The sequence below is a fragment of the Coregonus clupeaformis genome, chromosome 7, assembly GCF_020615455.1.
Source record: "Coregonus clupeaformis isolate EN_2021a chromosome 7, ASM2061545v1, whole genome shotgun sequence".
NCBI lineage: Eukaryota > Metazoa > Chordata > Actinopteri > Salmoniformes > Salmonidae > Coregonus > Coregonus clupeaformis.
In genome coordinates, this window is record NC_059198.1 from 3566758 (window position 1) to 3585005 (window position 18248).

The 18248-nt window shown below is 43.7% G+C and overlaps 2 protein-coding genes across 2 annotated transcripts; both read right to left on the minus strand.

Annotated features, from left to right (window-relative positions):
* Positions 1-1235: 1235 nt before the first annotated feature.
* Positions 1236-7395, minus strand: LOC121570360 (aquaporin-8). Its single transcript, XM_041881817.2, has 5 exons — positions 6926-7395; positions 6091-6217; positions 5195-5409; positions 1784-1918; positions 1236-1483 (listed from the first exon to the last, which is right to left on the minus strand). Exons 1-5 carry the CDS (start codon positions 7183-7185, stop codon positions 1441-1443), a joined length of 780 nt encoding a protein of 259 aa, XP_041737751.1. The 5' UTR covers positions 7186-7395; the 3' UTR covers positions 1236-1440.
* A 1690-nt stretch (positions 7396-9085) lies between these two features.
* LOC121570739 (aquaporin-8-like) lies at positions 9086-17264 on the minus strand. Its single transcript, XM_041882196.1, has 5 exons — positions 16972-17264; positions 16282-16408; positions 13973-14187; positions 9911-10045; positions 9086-9167 (listed from the first exon to the last, which is right to left on the minus strand). The coding sequence occupies exons 1-5, from the start codon at positions 17262-17264 to the stop codon at positions 9125-9127; spliced, it is 813 nt and encodes a 270-aa protein (XP_041738130.1). The 3' UTR covers positions 9086-9124.
* Between the last annotated feature and the right edge of the window lie 984 nt (positions 17265-18248).

Sequence of the window (18248 nt, forward strand, 5' to 3'; positions counted from 1 at the left end):
AAAAAATTATGAACCCCACTCACCTCCAACTCATACCTCCTAAAGTCTAAAAAAAAGTATATTTTCAAACCCAGACCTACCTCACCAAGTCACCATTGTCCTCCTGAGGGGGGTACCATATCAAATTTCCGAGCTGAATATTGTCTACTCTCCGGTCTTTTGAGGCCACACAATTCCCATCTTTGGGAATTCTCCAACCGGGCTCTGAGGGAACGACGTCCCAGGGTTTTCCAGGAGCGCCTGGAAGCGGGAGGCTGGGAGCCCCTCGGATGGTGTGCCGGCAGGAGTCCCTTCCATCTGGGGGGTAATTGGTTTATCCCACCGCCTGGCCAGCTTTCCCATGTGGGCCACTGCTGTGGGGAGGCCCGGGGTACAATGTGGAAACAGCATGAGACCCTCCAGACCAGACTTGGTCTCCTTTACAGGCTATAGGACCAGGAGCATGGGAGCACAAAGCTAACGCATGGACATGCCAGAGATGCACCCTGTGGTTTTGAAAAGGTCCTTCATTATTTTGTCGTCTGTTGTTTGCGTTTGAGCTGCGTTTTTTGGTAATTGACTTATGGGGAAAGTGATTTGGTTTTGTTGTTTTTGTTGTTTTTATACCCCAGCTGATTCATAAGGTAATGAGATGGAGAGTTGGGCCAAAGTTTTACAAAGTGGTGAAGCCCTCCATACACAACACACCTGGTTGGAAATTCAGTTTGCTTTTCCACGTTCTTTTCTACAAAATGTTCTGCATTCGGCCATTCTTTTGTTGGTCTTCTAAAATGGAATGCTGAAATTGAGTCTCAGTATCCGACAGAGAGTGATAACCACATTTCTAATATTTCCAAAGTATCTGGGTGTTTGCAAAAGTCAGTCCTTGACACAAACTGTTCCATGCTGAGAATAACTTGACTGATATACACCGAGTGTACAAAACATTAAGATCACTTTCTTAAATATTTTGTCTTGCCCATTCACCCTGTGAATGGCACACATACAATCTATGTCTCAATTGTCTCAAGGCTTAAAAATCATTCTTTAACCTGTCTCCTCCCCTTCATCTACACTGACTGAAGTGGATTTAACAAGTGACATCAATAAGGGATCATAGCTTTCACCTGGATTCACCTGGTCAGTCTGTCATGGAAAGAGCAGGTGTTCTTAATATTTTGTACACTAAGTGTATGTTAAAAATACATGGTTGACAATAGCTTGTCACTTTTTTATAAAAAGCTTTTAATCTCAAACAGTCACAGGAAAATAGTTTCCCCAAAATATACTGGGAAATTGTATTAGTTTTGAATTGAATGATTTTAATTAGGATAATTATGGTGATAATATATGCAACAACAATGGTGATAATATAACAATAATGGTGATAATATAGCAATAATGGTGATAATATATGTAACAACAGTGGTAATCTCAGACCTATCAACTCGACATATGGTATTACTTCATGAGAATACGTGTCTTCCTGTCTCCAAGCAGTAGTCTGAAAAATAAACAGATAACATAAGAGGTTATAAAGATGATGTATTATTATTATAGATCATAATTCAGTATGCTCGCTTTCACATCAGTAATAATAAGACTACACATTGAGGCACATGAGAAAACACAGTGAAGTGAAATGGTGGGCACATACTTCAGTTTCTCCATGCATCATCCTGCACAGTCTCATACGCATTCTTACAGTATAGCTGCTGAACCAGACTATTCTGTCTGGGACGTAGCCTCATAGAATGACATCTTAGAAGTAATTTAGTAGGATCTCTGTGTAGCCTATCCTCACCTGACCAGTGCAGCAGCCACCAGTCCACCAGTAATAGGTCCTACCCAGTAAACCCAGTGGTAGGTCCAGTAGTTGGCCACTATAGCAGGACCCAGGGCTCTGGCCGGGTTCAGACAGGTTCCAGACACATCTCCACTGAAGAAATAATAACAGCAAAGAGTATTAGAACCATGATAGTAGAAAGCGTTATTATCTCCAGGTATGCAGCAGAATCATGTCCATCAAAACAACCATGTGCTGTATCTCTACCCATGATCCTATGAAACTAAAGGTTGAGATAACAAGTATTTCATGTTTTGTTATAATCTCATGGTGTAGTGTGGGAACAGTAAATACATTACTTAGAAATGCCCAGAAGGCCATAATAGCAATGTAATGAACTTGTTATCTGAACTACATATCTAAAATGATGATCTAATCTGTATGTCACAAGAAGGCACATTTTAGCAGTGGCTGTTCCATATCTACAGTTGTGGATGTAAACATTTTATTTTTATTTTTTTAAATCTTTATTTTAACAGGGAAAAACAGACTGAGACCTGGATCTCTTTTACGGCTGTGCCCTGTGTAAACATGTTGACATGTACAGTTTTAGACATACAGACAAGAACATTTCAAACATACAAAACAAAAACACAATTCAACAGAAACAATCACCAACAACATCATATTGATCCTCCATAAAAAAAATTAAATGGGCAAGGGACACCAGAGAGTCTAACTTAAGTTGGATCTGCAGTTTGTTCCATAAATAAGGTGCAAAGGAACTGAAGGCAGTCCTACCCAACTCTGTGGAGACCACAGGAGTCTCTAATGTAATCCACATCTGTGATCTGGTTTTAAAATTAGTATATCTAGTGGAAATTAATGATGATATATATGGAGGTAGTTTTAAAAGAAGTGCTTTATAAATAAACAAGAGAGCATGTTGCTCTCGCCTCACAGATAGTGGCCCAACCCACATGTTGATATAGGATACAGTGATGAGTTTTGTAACTATCACCCGTGATAAACCTGAGTGCACAAAGGTAAATAGCATCCAGTGGTTTTAATGTGTTTGCCGATGCATGCATATAGATAATATCACCATAATCTAAATCGGACATAAAAGTAGCCTGCACAATTTGTTTTCTATTTACGGAGGACAGACAAGCCCTGTTTCTGTAAAGGAACCCTATCTTGAATTTGAGCTTTTTTTTTTTTCTTGAATTTGAGCCTATCATCTAACCATACCCCTAAGTATTTACAGTGGTGAAAAAAAGTATTTAGTCAGCCACCAATTGTGCAAGTTCTCCCACTTAGTTCTCCCACTTGTAATTTTCATCATAGGTACACGTCAACTATGACAGACAAAATGAAAAAGAAAAATCCAGAAAATCACATTGTAGGATTTTTAATGAATTTATTTGCAAATTATGGTGGAAAATAAGTATTTGGTCAATAACAAAAGTTTCTCAATACTTTGTTATATACCCTTTGTTGGCAATGATACAGGTCAAACGTTTTCTGTAAGTCTTCACAAGGTTTTCACACATTGTTGCTGGTATTTTGGCCCATTCCTCCATGCAGATCTCCTCTAGAGCAGTGATGTTTTGGGGCTGTCGCTGGGCAACACAGACTTTCAACTCCCAAAGATTTTCTATGGGGTTGAGATCTGGAGACTGGCTATGCCACTCCAGGACCTTGAAATGCTTCTTACGAAGCCACTCCTTCGTTGCCCGGGCGGTGTGTTTGGGATCATTGTCATGCTGAAAGACCCAGCCACGTTTCATCTTCAATGCCCTTGCTGAAGGAGGTTTTCACTCAAAATCTCACGATACATGGCCCCATTCATTCTTTCCTTTACACGGATCAGTCGTCCTGGTCCCTTTGCAGAAAAACAGCCCCAAAGCATGATGTTTCCACCCCATGCTTCACAGTAGGTATGGTGTTCTTTGGATGCAACTCAGCATTCTTTGTCCTCCAAACACGACGAGTTGAGTTTTTACCAAAAAGTTATATTTTGGTTTCATCTGACATTCTCCCAATCCTCTTCTGGATCATCCAAATGCACTCTAGCAAACTTCAGACGGGCCTGGACATGTACTGGCTTAAGCAGGGGGACACGTCTGGCACTGCAGGATTTGAATCCCTGGCGGCGTAGTGTGTTACTGATGGTAGGCTTTGTTACTTTGGTCCCAGCTCTCTGCAGGTCATTCACTAGGTCCCCCTGTGTGATTCTGGGATTTTTGCTCACCGTTCTTGTGATCATTTTGACCCCACGGGGTGAGATCTTGCGTGGAGCCCCAGATCGAGGGAGATTAGTGGTCTTGTATGTCTTCCATTTCCTAATAATTGCTCCCACAGTTGATTTCTTCAAACCAAGCTGCTTACCTATTGCAGATTCAGTCTTCCCAGCCTGGTGCAGGTCTACAATTTTGTTTCTGGTGTCCTTTGACAGCTCTTTGGTCTTGGCCATAGTGGAGTTTGGAGATCTCCTGCAGAATCTGTCATAGCATTAAGGAAGTAACTTGATTTTGCCTTTTTGACAGCTGCAGTACATTTATTTCTCAATTGCCTAAAAAACAGCCAATCAGCTGGAGTACCTGTTTTCCTCGCCAAGGCCCAGGCCCGATTATTTTGCAGAAGAAGACCTGACAATTCAGGAGAGAACCAAGAACTGGTTCGGTTTCTTACTCTGTGATTCTTAAGCGGGGCATGTTTATCAGACATAGAGGTAACAATGAAGAGAAAAATGCAAGGGCTAAAACCGGGTCCAGAAAGCAGCAAGTGGATAAAAGCTCAGAGTGATATAAGTCAAGGATAAAAGCTTGCTGTGAGAAATGTTTATAATTTATCTTAGAGACTATACAGGGATCAGAGTGTTTCAGCCTGGTATCTCTAATACAAGCAATAGAGCAGTGGTCACTGATATCATTTGAAAAAACCCCACTGGCTGTGTATTTATGGGGGGTATTTGTTAGAATAATGTCTAGTAGAGTAGATTTTACTGGAATGTTTATCATTCATTATTTTTTTGTTCATCATTAGTTAACATTTTATAAATCAGTATATCATTTGTTTATGTATTTATAAACAGTGTATGATAATGGAAGTTAAGTCCATGTAAATTATTTATAACAAACTCTATATAATAGGTAACAAATTATATAATAGTGGTTTATAAATAGTTAATAATCAAACCTTCAAATCAACTTTTTCCAAACATTATCTATCCAGGTTGATTATTAAGAGAACAAACTGTTTTTTAGGAATTACTTGTACCAGGCCCAGGAAAACCTCCAGGCCCTAGTAACCCTATAGCAAGACCTGACCAGGTCATGTAGCAAGGAAAAACTGTGCTTAGTTACAATAAAGACATTTCCATCTTACAATGGAAAAACTCCACTCTTGGCCCTTTCAGTAACTCACCCAGCCAGGATGTTGATGATGACAGTGCAGCCCACCATGAAGGGCACCATGGGGCTGCTACTCTTGGCGTTGACCGCCCCCAGCAGCACCACCATGGTGACCAGGCAGGTCATGGCCATCTCCCCAAACAGAGCCCCCCACAGCTGATCTTGTGACTGCAGCAGGGCAAACGCTGCCCCCTGGGCCTTGGAGTAGTTCTCTGTTGTGGTCATCAGCTGAGGAACAATGGATTCAGGTTCATTTACTGGCAGTGGTGTCATTATACTACTACAAAAACCCAATTCATTGTCTGATGAGCTAAACTGGGGTCATGTCTGTTGTCTGCATATCTAATCACTGTAGCTGTGAATATATATATATTTTTTGCATCAGTTTTGATTTTATTCAATCCAACTGATTTTTTTTTCTGCATTTCAAATTATTTCAAGGTGCAAGACAAAATTATACCTCCTGTGACGAGGTGTGAATGAAGGAGTCAGGCGCAGGAGGTAAATCACCAAAGTCCAGAGTTTATTCCGTTTACATAAATAAAACGCACCCAGCGTCAAAACGAAACTATCACAAGGGAAATATTCCACCTTGGCAATAACAAATGGAAGAGTAGCTCAACCGAGCTACTCGCTCTCACAATGAAACAATCACTCACAAAGACAAGGGGAACACTTATACACATACTAATTAGGGGAATGAGAACCAGGTGTGTGTGTTTGACAAGACATGACAAGTGGAGTGATGAGAACGGGATCGGCAGTAGCTAGTAAGCCGGTGACGACGAACGCCGAAACCTGCCCGAACATGGAGGGGAGGCAGCCTCGGCGGAAGTCGTGACACCTCCACAGATACTGTTAGGCCTAGATATGCAATGAATGACCACTAATATCAAGTTTAACCCCAACCTTTGACATAGAAGCACCTAGCACACCCCCTATGAGCTGACTGATGAGGTAGGGCACCACCATATTCAGCTTCATGCCTCCACACAGGTAGATCGCCATGGTAAACGGGGGGTTAAAATGGGAGCCGCTGTGGAGGTCAGAGAGAAATAGCAGAAGAAAGGTCAGATAGCCCAGGAGGGTTGGGTTTTACACAGTTTTACATTACACACCCACAACTTCAGACTTTCACCTTTGTATCAGTTCAAGGAGATTGGCTTTAGATATTGATTAGACATCGTTAATATGTTCACTCAATTATTAGGAATAACAATATGAATGGAGTCACAGTTTCTTTATAAACTTGGGATATGTGTCAGGTGCATCTGTGAAATCGTAACACATTACACCATAATGCCCACTGTTTATGAGTTGAATGGCACTCGCTGGAATGAGAATGGTTTTACAACCTTGTTTTTTAACTCTGCACACGACGAACAAAACACATAATCACCACAAAAAATAATATGGGACTTATGGGTTTTCCACACCGTGTATGTTTTCAGTATTTTGACCCGAATATTGAAACAATATAGAACATTGCCAATATGATGGAATAACGAGCATGCATTGCACTCAAATACATTCATTACACTCATATATAGCACACAAAATACTAGAGAAATATAAATGCTCTATTGAAAACAAATTATTAACGTTCATCTCAAAAGGAGACCAAAGTACAACACTGTAATGTAATATGTGACACTTTGCAGACACTTTTATCCAAAACAGCTTACAGTACAGTGAGACAGTGTGTCAATACACTGTATATAAACACACAGACCCATCTCCTCACCTGATCTCTGCCATGCAAGCCACCATGACCGCCACAGCCAGACCATGGGCAAGAGCTGGCTGCAGCCTCCCTGCTGCCTCCACATTCTCTATGACCGACACACAGCCGATGAACACAAAGAACATGGTCCCCACCAGCTCAGCCAGACACGGCTGGACCAGGCGCTCAAACTTGTTGGGAGGCTTGACCGGTGCTTTCTTAGAGTCTGATGCCATCAGGGATGTCCCAACGTCACCCAGTTCCATCGTCTCTTTTGTCATAGTGGAGAGGAGTTTGGAGAGATAGAGAGAAAATAGAGGAGAGAGAGAGAGAGAATAGAGGAGAGAGAGAGAGAGAGAGAGAGAGAGAGAGAGAGAGCAAATGGAGGAGTTTGGAGAGGGAATAGATGAGAGAGAGGAGTCTTTGTATCTAGAGTTACAGTGCAGCACTGGCGATAATGTCCGCAGGTGTGTGTCAAAATATCTACCTTTTTGCGTTGCAAATCACTTGAACTTTGGTAAGTTCAAAGAACGAAAGGGCGAGATAAAGATATATATATATAGAGAGAGAGAGAGAGAGAGAGAGAGAGAGAGAGAGAGAGAGAGAGAGAGAGAGAGAGAGAGAGAGAGAGAGAGAGAGAGAGAGAGAGAGAGAGAGAGAGAGAGAGAGAGAGAGAGAGAGAGAGAGAGAGAGAGAGAGAGAGCATAAAATTGAATTGCTCCATTGACCAATGATGGACTCTTTGACACTGATATCCATTTTATGATTAATCCAAGGCAGTTTACTCTGGTGAACACAGTACAACAGACAACGAGTTTACAGTATAAATAGTAAACTCGTTGTCTGGTTGTCATGCCCCAGTAATCGTCAAGCAGACAGATGCTTTGTTGGCACTGATTTGAAAACAATATTTTCAGCATAGAGCATATGTCAATATCATTATGACATGTTTTAACAATTTAAATAAAGAACCAATTTTGTTACTTTGTTAATACAGCAGCCTACTACTAGACAGAACGTTCTAGATTTCCAGGCCAAGCAAAAAGTTTAATCTTGGTTAACCTGCTTGTATTAATCATACATAGATCATTGATGTTAGCCAGTCCCCACTAGATAAGATTAAGCATTAAAACTAGACAGTTTTACCAAGGGTCTGCACCTGTGCAAAGTCTGCTGCTGTTATTCTCTGAAGGGAGTGAAAGACAATCCAATGAAATAGGCTTTTTACACTTTAGCATAATATCTTATTTGTCCTAAATGGTAGACCCACCCATCAGCAAATAACAGGTGCTAAATTGACATTGTAAATGTGTAGAATGTGGCAAAATCAGACTGTTACTGCGCTTACAGTCATCATGTATGTACTTATTCTTGAGGGGGCACTAATGGAATTAATGAATTAATTGAATAATTAATTTGTATTAATTGCGCATGAAAGAAACAGTATCTTCTATATTTCCAAAGTACAAATCAATAAATGGACATGACGTCGACGCCTCTGCTGTGTTGTACACGTTTATACTTCATTTCTTGAATCTTCACTGCAACATTTTTGAATGTTCACATACTACTGTCTCAAATGAGTGTCTGCCATAGAAATATCATTACTAGAAGAGTGGTCCCCATTTAAGTCAACGAGGCCATAATGGGAGGACCGGTAGTCTGATGGGCTATGTCCTTTCTAGTAATTATATTTCTATGGCTGAGACACTCATATCATGACAGATGCTGCTAGACTTTCAGTCAAAATAGCAATTACAGTGTCAAATTCAATGTTATCTAATGTGGCTAGTATCTGGATGTCTGTGTGCAGATAATCAGTGAAAAGGCATGATGCATATGGAAGGTTGTATCGCAGAACAAGTGAGAGTCAGACCAATGCAAGGCTGTAGTTCAGCACATCACCAAAAGGTGGCAATATAAAACACAGAATATTGGCCAGAAGTCACTTTTACTATGTCAAAAGGCATCATTCATAGAAATAAATATGCAATGCAATATTTAATGTACAGAAATTAATTTATACAAATGGAATTGAATAAAATACATTACATTTATGGACAATAGATGATCATCATACCGGTATACAATAAAGTTGAATTGGTACAATTATTTTAAACTAAGACACATGGAAATAGCAATACAAAAATACTGTTCGAATTTATGTGGATTTTGGAAATTGACGTTTGAATGGACTTGAACTAGAAACCTACATCTGTATCACCTCAAGAGAACTCGGGTTTTCTCATCCCCAAGCAGTAATCTGAAAATAGAAAAAAAAAAAACATCAAAATAATACAGAATTGTTGAATGTAACATCACTCGACACATTGTTGGTTCCACACATTGTTTTTTTAATATTAATTTTTTTACCATAAATGTAAATAATTCCTAAAAATATGTCTTAGACAACACAATACTTTAACAAGTAATATCAAGATAAAAAGGTGTCAAATCCACACATTGTTAAAACTAGGTTAACGACTCTAGACTGAAGTATTGTATATAAGCACCCAATGTAAGAGTAACTTTCCATCACATCTTTAGCCATTGATTTTAGAGGGACAGTTAGTTTCTATTTTTTATTTATTTAACCTTTATTCAACTTAATGTTCATCAAGTTGAGGACAAACAGCCCTGTCTAACAGCCATGTTACGATACAGTGCTTTATCGCACAAGACAACATATCCCGGTATGGTGGTGGTGGATTCTCTTACGGATTTGCAAGAATTTATGTCAGACAAGGCTTCTAATCCCCACACTTGCACCTTGTGTAGGAAACTTCCATTCAATAGTAAATATATTCCATTCTAATCTATGGAGCTCCAGTTGGATAATTATTTTTCTATTAATGGTCATTTCAAGAACAAAGATTAAGGCTGATTTCCCCAACAAAGTGTTTCAATAGTAGCCTGGGATCCAGTCTGTTTCTGTTTAAAACCAAACAGGACAATGATGTAAACAGCCAGGTATCCAGGCCCCAGAAGACCAGAGCTGTACAGTACCGTATGAAGCTGGCGGTTAGCAGGGCTCCAGACATGGGTCCCACCCAGTAGATCCAGTGGTAGCTCCAGTAGTTGGCCACCACGGCTGGTCCAAAGGCACGAGCTGGGTTCATACATGCCCCAGACACCGCTCCCCTGTAGAGGACGTGATATAAAAGTGTTCCATGAATGAATGATAGAGTGTGTGGTGACTTACGGTACACAGTAGGGGGTGTATTGTGGTGTACTGAATGAATGATAGAGCATGTGGTGACTTACGGTACACAGTTGGGGGTGTATTGTAGTGTACTGTGTGTTTTATTGGTAGTATACAACTATTCTAGCTAACTAACTGGCTGAATAAGTTGACGACGGACTCGCTCAAGCTGTCGGGACTAACCCACAACGTTAGACACGGACACAAATGATCTGCTTGGTGTGTTGACACACTGGTGGTTTGTTGTGGCCGAGTATTGGTGCTAAACCGTGTTGTTGGAGTCCGGCATGCTAGTTGGCTGTGGCGTCATATGACTAGGTGCCCTGTACGATTTTCACGGAAGAATACTGTACCAAGTTAGCTAGCTGAATAAACTAAGTTAGTCTATTCCTAGAAAACATTGAACCGCTGTAGTTAACAACAATTATAGTTTCTGAGGTGGAAGTTGGGAGAGTTATATTTGGGTGATTCAGTGAAACGTAAGTGAGGGAGGCCCCGCTCTCTCCTTTCCCAGATGTTTAGTTCATTTCATTCCGATCTCCTTTGCATTATTGTAGCCATTTTCTGTAGCCTGTCAACTATGCCTCTGTCTATCCCTGTTCTCTCCTCTCCGTACAGGCTATACAAACGCCTCACACCGCGTGGCTGCTGCCTCTCTAACCTGGTGGTCCCTGCACGCACCACCCACGTGGAGTTCCAAGTCTCAGGCAGCCTCTGGAACTGCCGTTCTGCTGCCAACAAGGCAGAGTTCATCTCAGCCTATGCTACCCTCCAGTCCCTCGACTTCTTGGCGCTGACGGAAACATGGATTACCACTGAAAACACTGCTACTCCTACTGCTCTCTCCTCGTCTGACCATGTGTTCTCTCGCATACCCCGAGAGCATCTGGTCAGCGGGGTGGTGGCACAGGAATCCTCATCTCTCCCAAGTGGACATTCTTTATTTTTCCCCTGACCCATCTGTCTATCTCCTCATTTGAATTCCATGTTGTCACAGTCACTAGCCCATTCAAGCTTAACATCCTTGTCATTTATCGCCCTCCAGGTTCCCTTGGAGAGTTCATCAATGAGCTTGACGCCTTGATAAGTTCCTTTCCTGAGGATGGCTCACCCCTCACAGTTCTGGGTGACTTTAACCTCCCTATGTCTGCCTTTGATTCATTTCTCTCTGCCTCCTTCTTTCCACTCCTTTCCTCTTTTGACCTCACCCTCTCACCGCCCCCCCCCCTACTCACAAGGCAGGCAATACGCTTGACCTCATCTTTACTAGATGCTGTTCTTCTACTAATCTCACTGCAACTCCCCTCCAAGTCGCCGACCACTACTTTGTATCCTTTTCTCTCTCGCTCTCCTCCAACACTACTCACTCTGCCCCTACTCAGATGGTAATGTGCCGTCGCAAACTTCGCTCTCTCTCTCCCGCTACTCTCTCCTCTTCCATCCTATCATCTCTTCCCTCTGCTAAATCCTTCCCACTCCGATCTCCTGATTCTGCCTCCTCAACCCTCCTCTCCTCCCTTTCTGCATCCTTTGACTCTCTATGTCCCCTATCCTCCCGGCCGGCTCAGTCCTCCCCTCCTGCTCCGTGGCTTGATGACTCATTGCGAGCTCACAGAACAGGGCTCCGGGCAGCCGAGCGGAAATGGAGGAAAACTAGACTCCCTGCGGTCCTGGCATCTTTTCACTCCCTCCTCTCTACATTTTCTTCATCTGTTTCTGCTGCTAAAGCCACTTTCTACCACTCTAAATTCCAAGCATCTGCCTCTAACCCTAGGAAGCTCTTTGCCACCTTCTCCTCCCTGCTGAATCCTCCTCCCCCTCCCCCCCTCCTCCCTCTCTGTGGATGACTTCGTCAACCATTTTGAAAAGAAGATTGACGACATCCGATCCTCGTTTGTTAAGTCAAATGACACTGCTGGTCCTGCTCACACTGCCCTACCCTATGCTTTGACTTCTTTCTCCCCTCTCTCTCCAGATAAAATCTTGCGACTTGTGACGGCCGGCCGCCCAACAACCTGCTCGCTTGACCCTATCCCCTCCTCTCTTCTCCAGACCATCTCCGGTGACCTTCTCCCTTACCTCACCTCGCTCATCAACTCATCCTTGACCGCTGGCTATGTCCCTTCCGTCTTCAAGAGAGCGAGAGTTGCACCCCTTCTCAAAAAATCAACACTCGATCCCTCTGATGTCAACAACTACAGACCAGTTTCCCTTCTTTCTTTTCTCTCCAAAACTCTTGAGCGTGCCGTCTTTAGCCAACTCTCTTGCTATCTCTCTCAGAATGACCTTCTTGATCCAAACCAGTCAGGTTTCAAGACTGGTCATTCAACTGAGACTGCTCTTCTCTGTGTCACAGAGGCTCTCCGCACTGCTAAAGCTAACTCTCTCCTCTGCTCTTGTCCTTCTAGACCTGTCTGCTGCCTTTGATACTGTGAACCATCAGATCCTCCTCTCCACCCTCTCCGAGCTGGGCATCTCCGGCGCGGCTCACTCTTGGATTGCGTCCTACCTGACCGGTCGCTCCTACCAAGTGGCGTGGTGAGAATCTGTCTCCGCACCACATGCTCTCACCACTGGTGTCCCCCAGGGCTCAGTTCTAGGCCCTCTCCTATTCTCGCTATACACCAAGTCACTTGGCTCTGTCATATCCTCACATGGCCTCTCCTATCATTGCTACGCAGACGACACACAACTAATCTTCTCCTTTCCCCCTTCTGATAACCAGGTGGCGAATCGCATCTCTGCATGTCTGGCAGACATATCAGTGTGGATGACGGATCACCACCTCAAGCTCACCTCGGCAAGACGGAGCTGCTCTTCCTCCCGGGGAAGGACTGCCCGTTCCATGATCTTGCCGTCACGGTTGACAACTCCGTTGTGTCCTCCTCCCAGAGTGCGAAGAGCCTTGGCGTGACCCTGGACAACACCCTGTCGTTCTCCGCTAACATCAAGGCGGTGACCTGATCCTGTAGGTTCATGCTCTACAACATTCGGAGAGTACGACCCTGCCTTACACAGGAAGCGGCACAGGTCCTAATCCAGGCACTTGTCATCTCCCGTCTGGATTACTGCAACTCGCTGTTGGCTGGGCTCCCTGCCTGTGCCATTAAACCCCTACAACTCATCCAGAATGCCGCAGCCCGTCTGGTGTTCAACCTTCCCAAGTTCTCTCACGTCACCCCGCTCCTCCGCACACTCCACTGGCTTCCAGTTGAAGCTCGCATCTGCTACAAGACCATGGTGCTTGCCTACGGAGCTGTGAGGGGAACGGCACCTCCGTACCTTCAGGCTCTGATCAGTCCCTACACCCAAACGAGGGCATTGCGTTCATCCACCTCTGGCCTGCTGGCCCCCTACCTCTGCGGAAGCACAGTTCCCGCTCAGCCCAGTCAAAACTGTTCGCTGCTCTGGCACCCCAATGGTGGAACAAGCTCCCTCACGACGCCAGGACAGCGGAGTCACTCACCACCTTCCGGAGACACTTGAAACCCCACCTCTTTAAGGAATACCTGGGATAGGATAAAGTAATCCTTCTCCCCCCCCCCCCCCCGCCCCCCAATGCACCAATTTGTAAGTCGCTATGGATAAGAGCGTCTGCTAAATGACGTAAATGTAAATGTAAATTTATCTCAGTAGAAGTTAACTATACTGTACAAAGGTAGGCCATTACATCAAACGTCTGTATGTTTGTTCCTGAAAAGTTGTTCTGCAGAATGTACAGTACAGTATTTCTCCAGGCTAATTTCTCAAACCTTTCCATCCCTCCTCCCATCATATCCCTTACCCGCACACCTTACATCAATCCACTCCACTGCACGACCACCCCACCCACCTCACCCCACACCTTCTATCCCATGGGTCCTCACCCAGCCAGGATGTCTGCGGTCACGGTCAGCCCGATGCAGAGAGGGGCCAGCAGGCTGCGGGTGCGTCCATTCACGGCCCCCATACACACCACCATCGTCAGGAACAGAGTCATGATCACCTCTGCCACCGTGGCCGGCACTATCTGGGTGTCTGCCTGCACTGTGTTGAACGCTGCCCCTGAAACTTTGGCATAGTTCATGGCTGGGGAAATCACCTGGAGAAGGAGATATTACTGATATTAATATAGGACCTGTAGGGAGAAAAGTACAGATCCAGATACAGAAGAACATTATTTAACATTTGCTTATTGACTGCTACTTTCCACTGCTCATATTCTACCTCTGTTCAGAGTTTGTCTTTTTCAAGTATGATAATTTTTTATTTATATATATATATATATATATATATATATATATTGAGACACAACACAGCAATAGATAGGTAAAGTGTATATCTGTGTTATTTTCTAGACATCTCGCAGTCCATTTCTTCCACTCTCAATGAGATACTATCATGTGTTGGTCAGGTGATGCATATCCAGCTAGCACATAACGTTCTGAGAACCATAGGTTTATTAGAGCTTGGTGAGAGCGTGGTTGTCCTATGGTTATTTTGCATACAACCTTCCCACAACTTTCTGGGAATGGTGCAGGATGGTTGCTTGGCTTTGGAACATTCTCAGCACATTTAAGGAACTTTACATTTCTTGGTATTTCATTACTTTAACAAAACGTTTCCTTAAAGTTCAAACATGGTTACATTTAATTAAAATGTTGGTAATGTTATAGGAACGTTCTCCAACTGGTTTGACATTAGGAATGTTCTCAAATAGTTCAGAGAACGTTAAGAAACAATGCTATTTTGGGGGAATTTCAGTCCTTCTGCATAATGTTTCTTACAGGTTTCCTCCATGGTTCTATTTAAAGCCATGTTCTCAAATTGTTCCGAGAGTGTTAAGACATTTTTCATAAAAACCAAAATAAAACTTTAGTAATGTTCAGAGAACATTCTAAGAATGTTATTTAAAAGTATACATTCCGTTCTCATCATCAACAAAACTCTCTCTATCATCTATCTTGTTAAGAGTGTTCAGGTGTGTTGGCCGCACCCACTAATTGGCCAGACATGATCTTAATGAGTGTTTGTTTCCTTTGAAATGGGGTATGTTTGAATAAACTGAAATGAACAGCTTTGTATGCTAGCTCCATCCTGGTGGCGCAGTGGACTAATTCCATTGATAGAGTAACAGAAGATCGTACGTTTGAATCTCATTTACACTGTGCCACAATAAAACATAAATGTGTTTGCATGATTAATGCCTACGCAAATGACTTTCCATGTGTCCTTTCTGTGCTTGGAGTTCAAAACAGCTAAGCTAGCAGTGTTATTAAAAGTCTTATTGAAACATGTTCTCAGAATGTTATTTAATTACTTTCAAATAACCTATCATTTCATTAATAAACCTTCCCAGGAAAACTTTCAGGGAACCATAATAAAACATTCTGAGAACCTCCCTGCAACCTAAAAATGAACATTCCCAGAACAGGCAACATTTTCACTTCTGTTCTCAGAACGTTTAAAAAACGTTAAATTTTACCGGTAAGGAAACATATGGCTTCATTCCCAGAACCAATGGGAAACAAAAAATGTATGCTCCCACAACTTCCAAGGAACCTAATGTGCTAGCTGGGTAATGACCAACAAGCTCTTGACTTTACAAGGTGGTGAAACACAGACTCAACTCACCTTGTTCAGCTCTACAGATAATGTACATGTAAATGACTGCCAATAGAGTAGAGTGGGTGACTGCCTGGTCACTCAACCCTCATGGACTTCAATTGCTTTATCATTTTACTGTCCTGATAGCAGACAGGAGAAGAGCAGTGTAGGTGTAGAAAGCGATTATTGTCATGATCCATATCTGAAGTGTTGACAGGATGAGGATGATCATACTGTTAGGATAAGTGTGGAATGTAGAAGTGTTGTGTATTATGGGATGATCAAACTGCTGAAAGTGTGAAATATCTAGATAATATTTTCCTTATGTTTACATAGTCTTTATGACAGTAGGCCTACCAGGTAGTTACCAAATACTGTATATTGAATTATTGGACGTTAGTACTAGAAAGTACACATCGTTACCAAATAATTTCATATTAAAGTGAAATAAATGTATATGTATACATTTAAGTTTCAATTTCAATAATAAGAAAGAAAAACATTTTAATTCAAATCCTATTAAATACCAAGTTAGTACTAGTAGAAACAGTGCAACTCACATTTTAGTAGGCTACAGAGGGGTACCCACCTTGGCTAGTCCCGCCCCTATCATCCCTCCACACATCTGAGCCAGTATGTAGGGGACCAGCAGTATGATGTTGAGACCCCCGATCAGAAACACAGACACAGACACTGCTGGGTTGAAGTGCCCCCCACTGCAGAGAGAGACATTGAATAAATGAATTACCGTAATACATTTTAATTAAGTTATTTTATTTGAAATAGTTCCCAATAGTTTTTATTTTAGATGAGGCACATCATTTAGAAAACAAGACAAACAATTTTAAATATAGAGGCATGTAGCAACAATTAAACCATAATACCTAAGTAAGAAAAAATGCTAATGTAAATTGCCTCATCAAAATGATGCAAGTGTGATAATAACATTCTGTTGTGCATTTTAATGATCTCTTGTAGGCTACTTTGAAAGCACAATCATAAAACCTCTAGTCAATGCTGATCAACAGATCCATTACAATTCTTAGTTTTTGCAAAAAAAATTATTCTTACACACCAACATACTGCATGTTGAAAGGTACAGACTCTTCTCTTACTCTGCTAACGTTTGAACTCCTGAGCATCAACTTCCCAGCCTAGTCCCAAAACCTATACCATGTCACTGCCAGAGAACTTGGCTATACAACACAAACAGATCTAGAACCAGGCTATCACCTTCCAGCCTCTCACCACCAACCTCCAGGGGGTCCCCCAGCCGTACCTGATCTCCCCCAGAACGGCGATGACGATGCCCAGGGCCAGGCCATGTGCCAGGGCCGGCTGCAGCCTCCCGGTGCCCTCCGTGTTCTCGATCACAGACAGACACCCCACAAAGATAAACAGAGATGAACCCAGCAGCTCTGCCAGACAGGGCTGGACATAACGTTCGAACGCACCCCTGAACGGCTTGATACCGCTGGTTCCATCTGTGGCTGGACCTGGACCTTTCCCCTCTGGCTGGATCACACTGATATCCAGGTCCCAGAGCTCAGTCTTAGACTCTGATAGAGCCATGGTGTTGGGTTAGAATGAGTGAGACTGGAAACAGCCAGTGGGTTGTTAGCGCTCTTAAGTCTAGGGCTTATGGAAGAGTGCTGATAAGGAATAAGAAGGGAGGAGGAGGGGTGAGGTGGAGGAGGGGAGGAGGAAGTGGGGGGCCGAAAGACAAGGAGGGAGGTGGAGGTGAGAGGCAGCGGTCGGGTGAGGTGAAGGAGGAGGAGGGTGAAGATAGCAGAGGGGGGTGGAGGTGAGGGGCGGAGGTGGGGTGAAGTGAAGGAGGAGCAGGGTAAAGATAGCAGAGGGGGTGGAGGTGAGGGGGCGGAGGTGGGGGTGAAGTGAAGTAAAGTGAATGAGGAGGGTAAATATAGCAGAGGGGGGTTGAGGTGAGGGGCGGAGGTGGGGGTGAAGTGAAAGAGGAGGAGGGTGAAGATAGCAGAAAGGGGGTGGAGGTGAGGGGCGGAGGTGGGGTGAAGTGAAGTGAAGTGAATGAGGAGGGTAAATATAGCAGAGGGGGGTGGAGGTGAGGGGCGGAGGTGGGGTGAAGTGAAGTGAAAGAGGAGGGTGAAGATAGCAGAGGGGGGTGGAGGTGAGGGGTGGAGGTGGGGTGAAGTGAAAGAGGAGGGTGAAGATAGCAGAGGGGGTGGAGGTGAGAGGCGGAGGTGGGGTGAAGTGAAAGAGGAGGAGGGTGAAGATAGCAGAGCGGGGTGGAGGTGAGGGGCGGAGGTGGGGTGAAGATAGCAGAGGGGGGTGGAGGTGAGGGGCGGAGGTGGGGTGAAGATAGCAGAGGGGGTGGAGGTGAGGGGCGGAGGTGGGGTGAAGATAGCAGAGGGGGTGGAGGTGAGGGGCGGAGGTGGGGTGAAGATAGCAGAGGGGGGTGGAGGTGAGGGGCGGAGGTGGGGTGAAGATAGCAGAGGGGGGTGGAGGTGAGGGGCGGAGGTGGGGTGAAGTGAAAGAGGAGGAGGGTGAAGATAGCAGAGCGGGGTGGAGGTGAGGGGCGGA

Excerpts from the sequence above, each read along its gene's own strand:
- LOC121570360 (XM_041881817.2), bottom strand. The coding sequence starts at position 7,185 with ATGACAAAAGAGACGATGGAACTGGGTGACGTTGGGACATCCCTGATG. Across the intron at positions 6,218-6,925 it reads GCTTGCATGGCAGAGATCAG|CGGCTCCCATTTTAACCCCC; the intron begins GTGAGGAGATGG and ends TGACCTCCACAG. Across the intron at positions 1,484-1,783 it reads GTGGCTGCTGCACTGGTCAG|ACTACTGCTTGGAGACAGGA; the intron begins GTGAGGATAGGC and ends TTTATTTTTCAG.
- LOC121570739 (XM_041882196.1), bottom strand. The coding sequence starts at position 17,264 with ATGGCTCTATCAGAGTCTAAGACTGAGCTCTGGGACCTGGATATCAGT. Across the intron at positions 16,409-16,971 it reads GCCGTTCTGGGGGAGATCAG|TGGGGGGCACTTCAACCCAG; the intron begins GTACGGCTGGGG and ends CTCTCTCTGCAG. Across the intron at positions 9,168-9,910 it reads CTAACCGCCAGCTTCATACG|ATTACTGCTTGGGGATGAGA; the intron begins GTACTGTACAGC and ends TTCTATTTTCAG.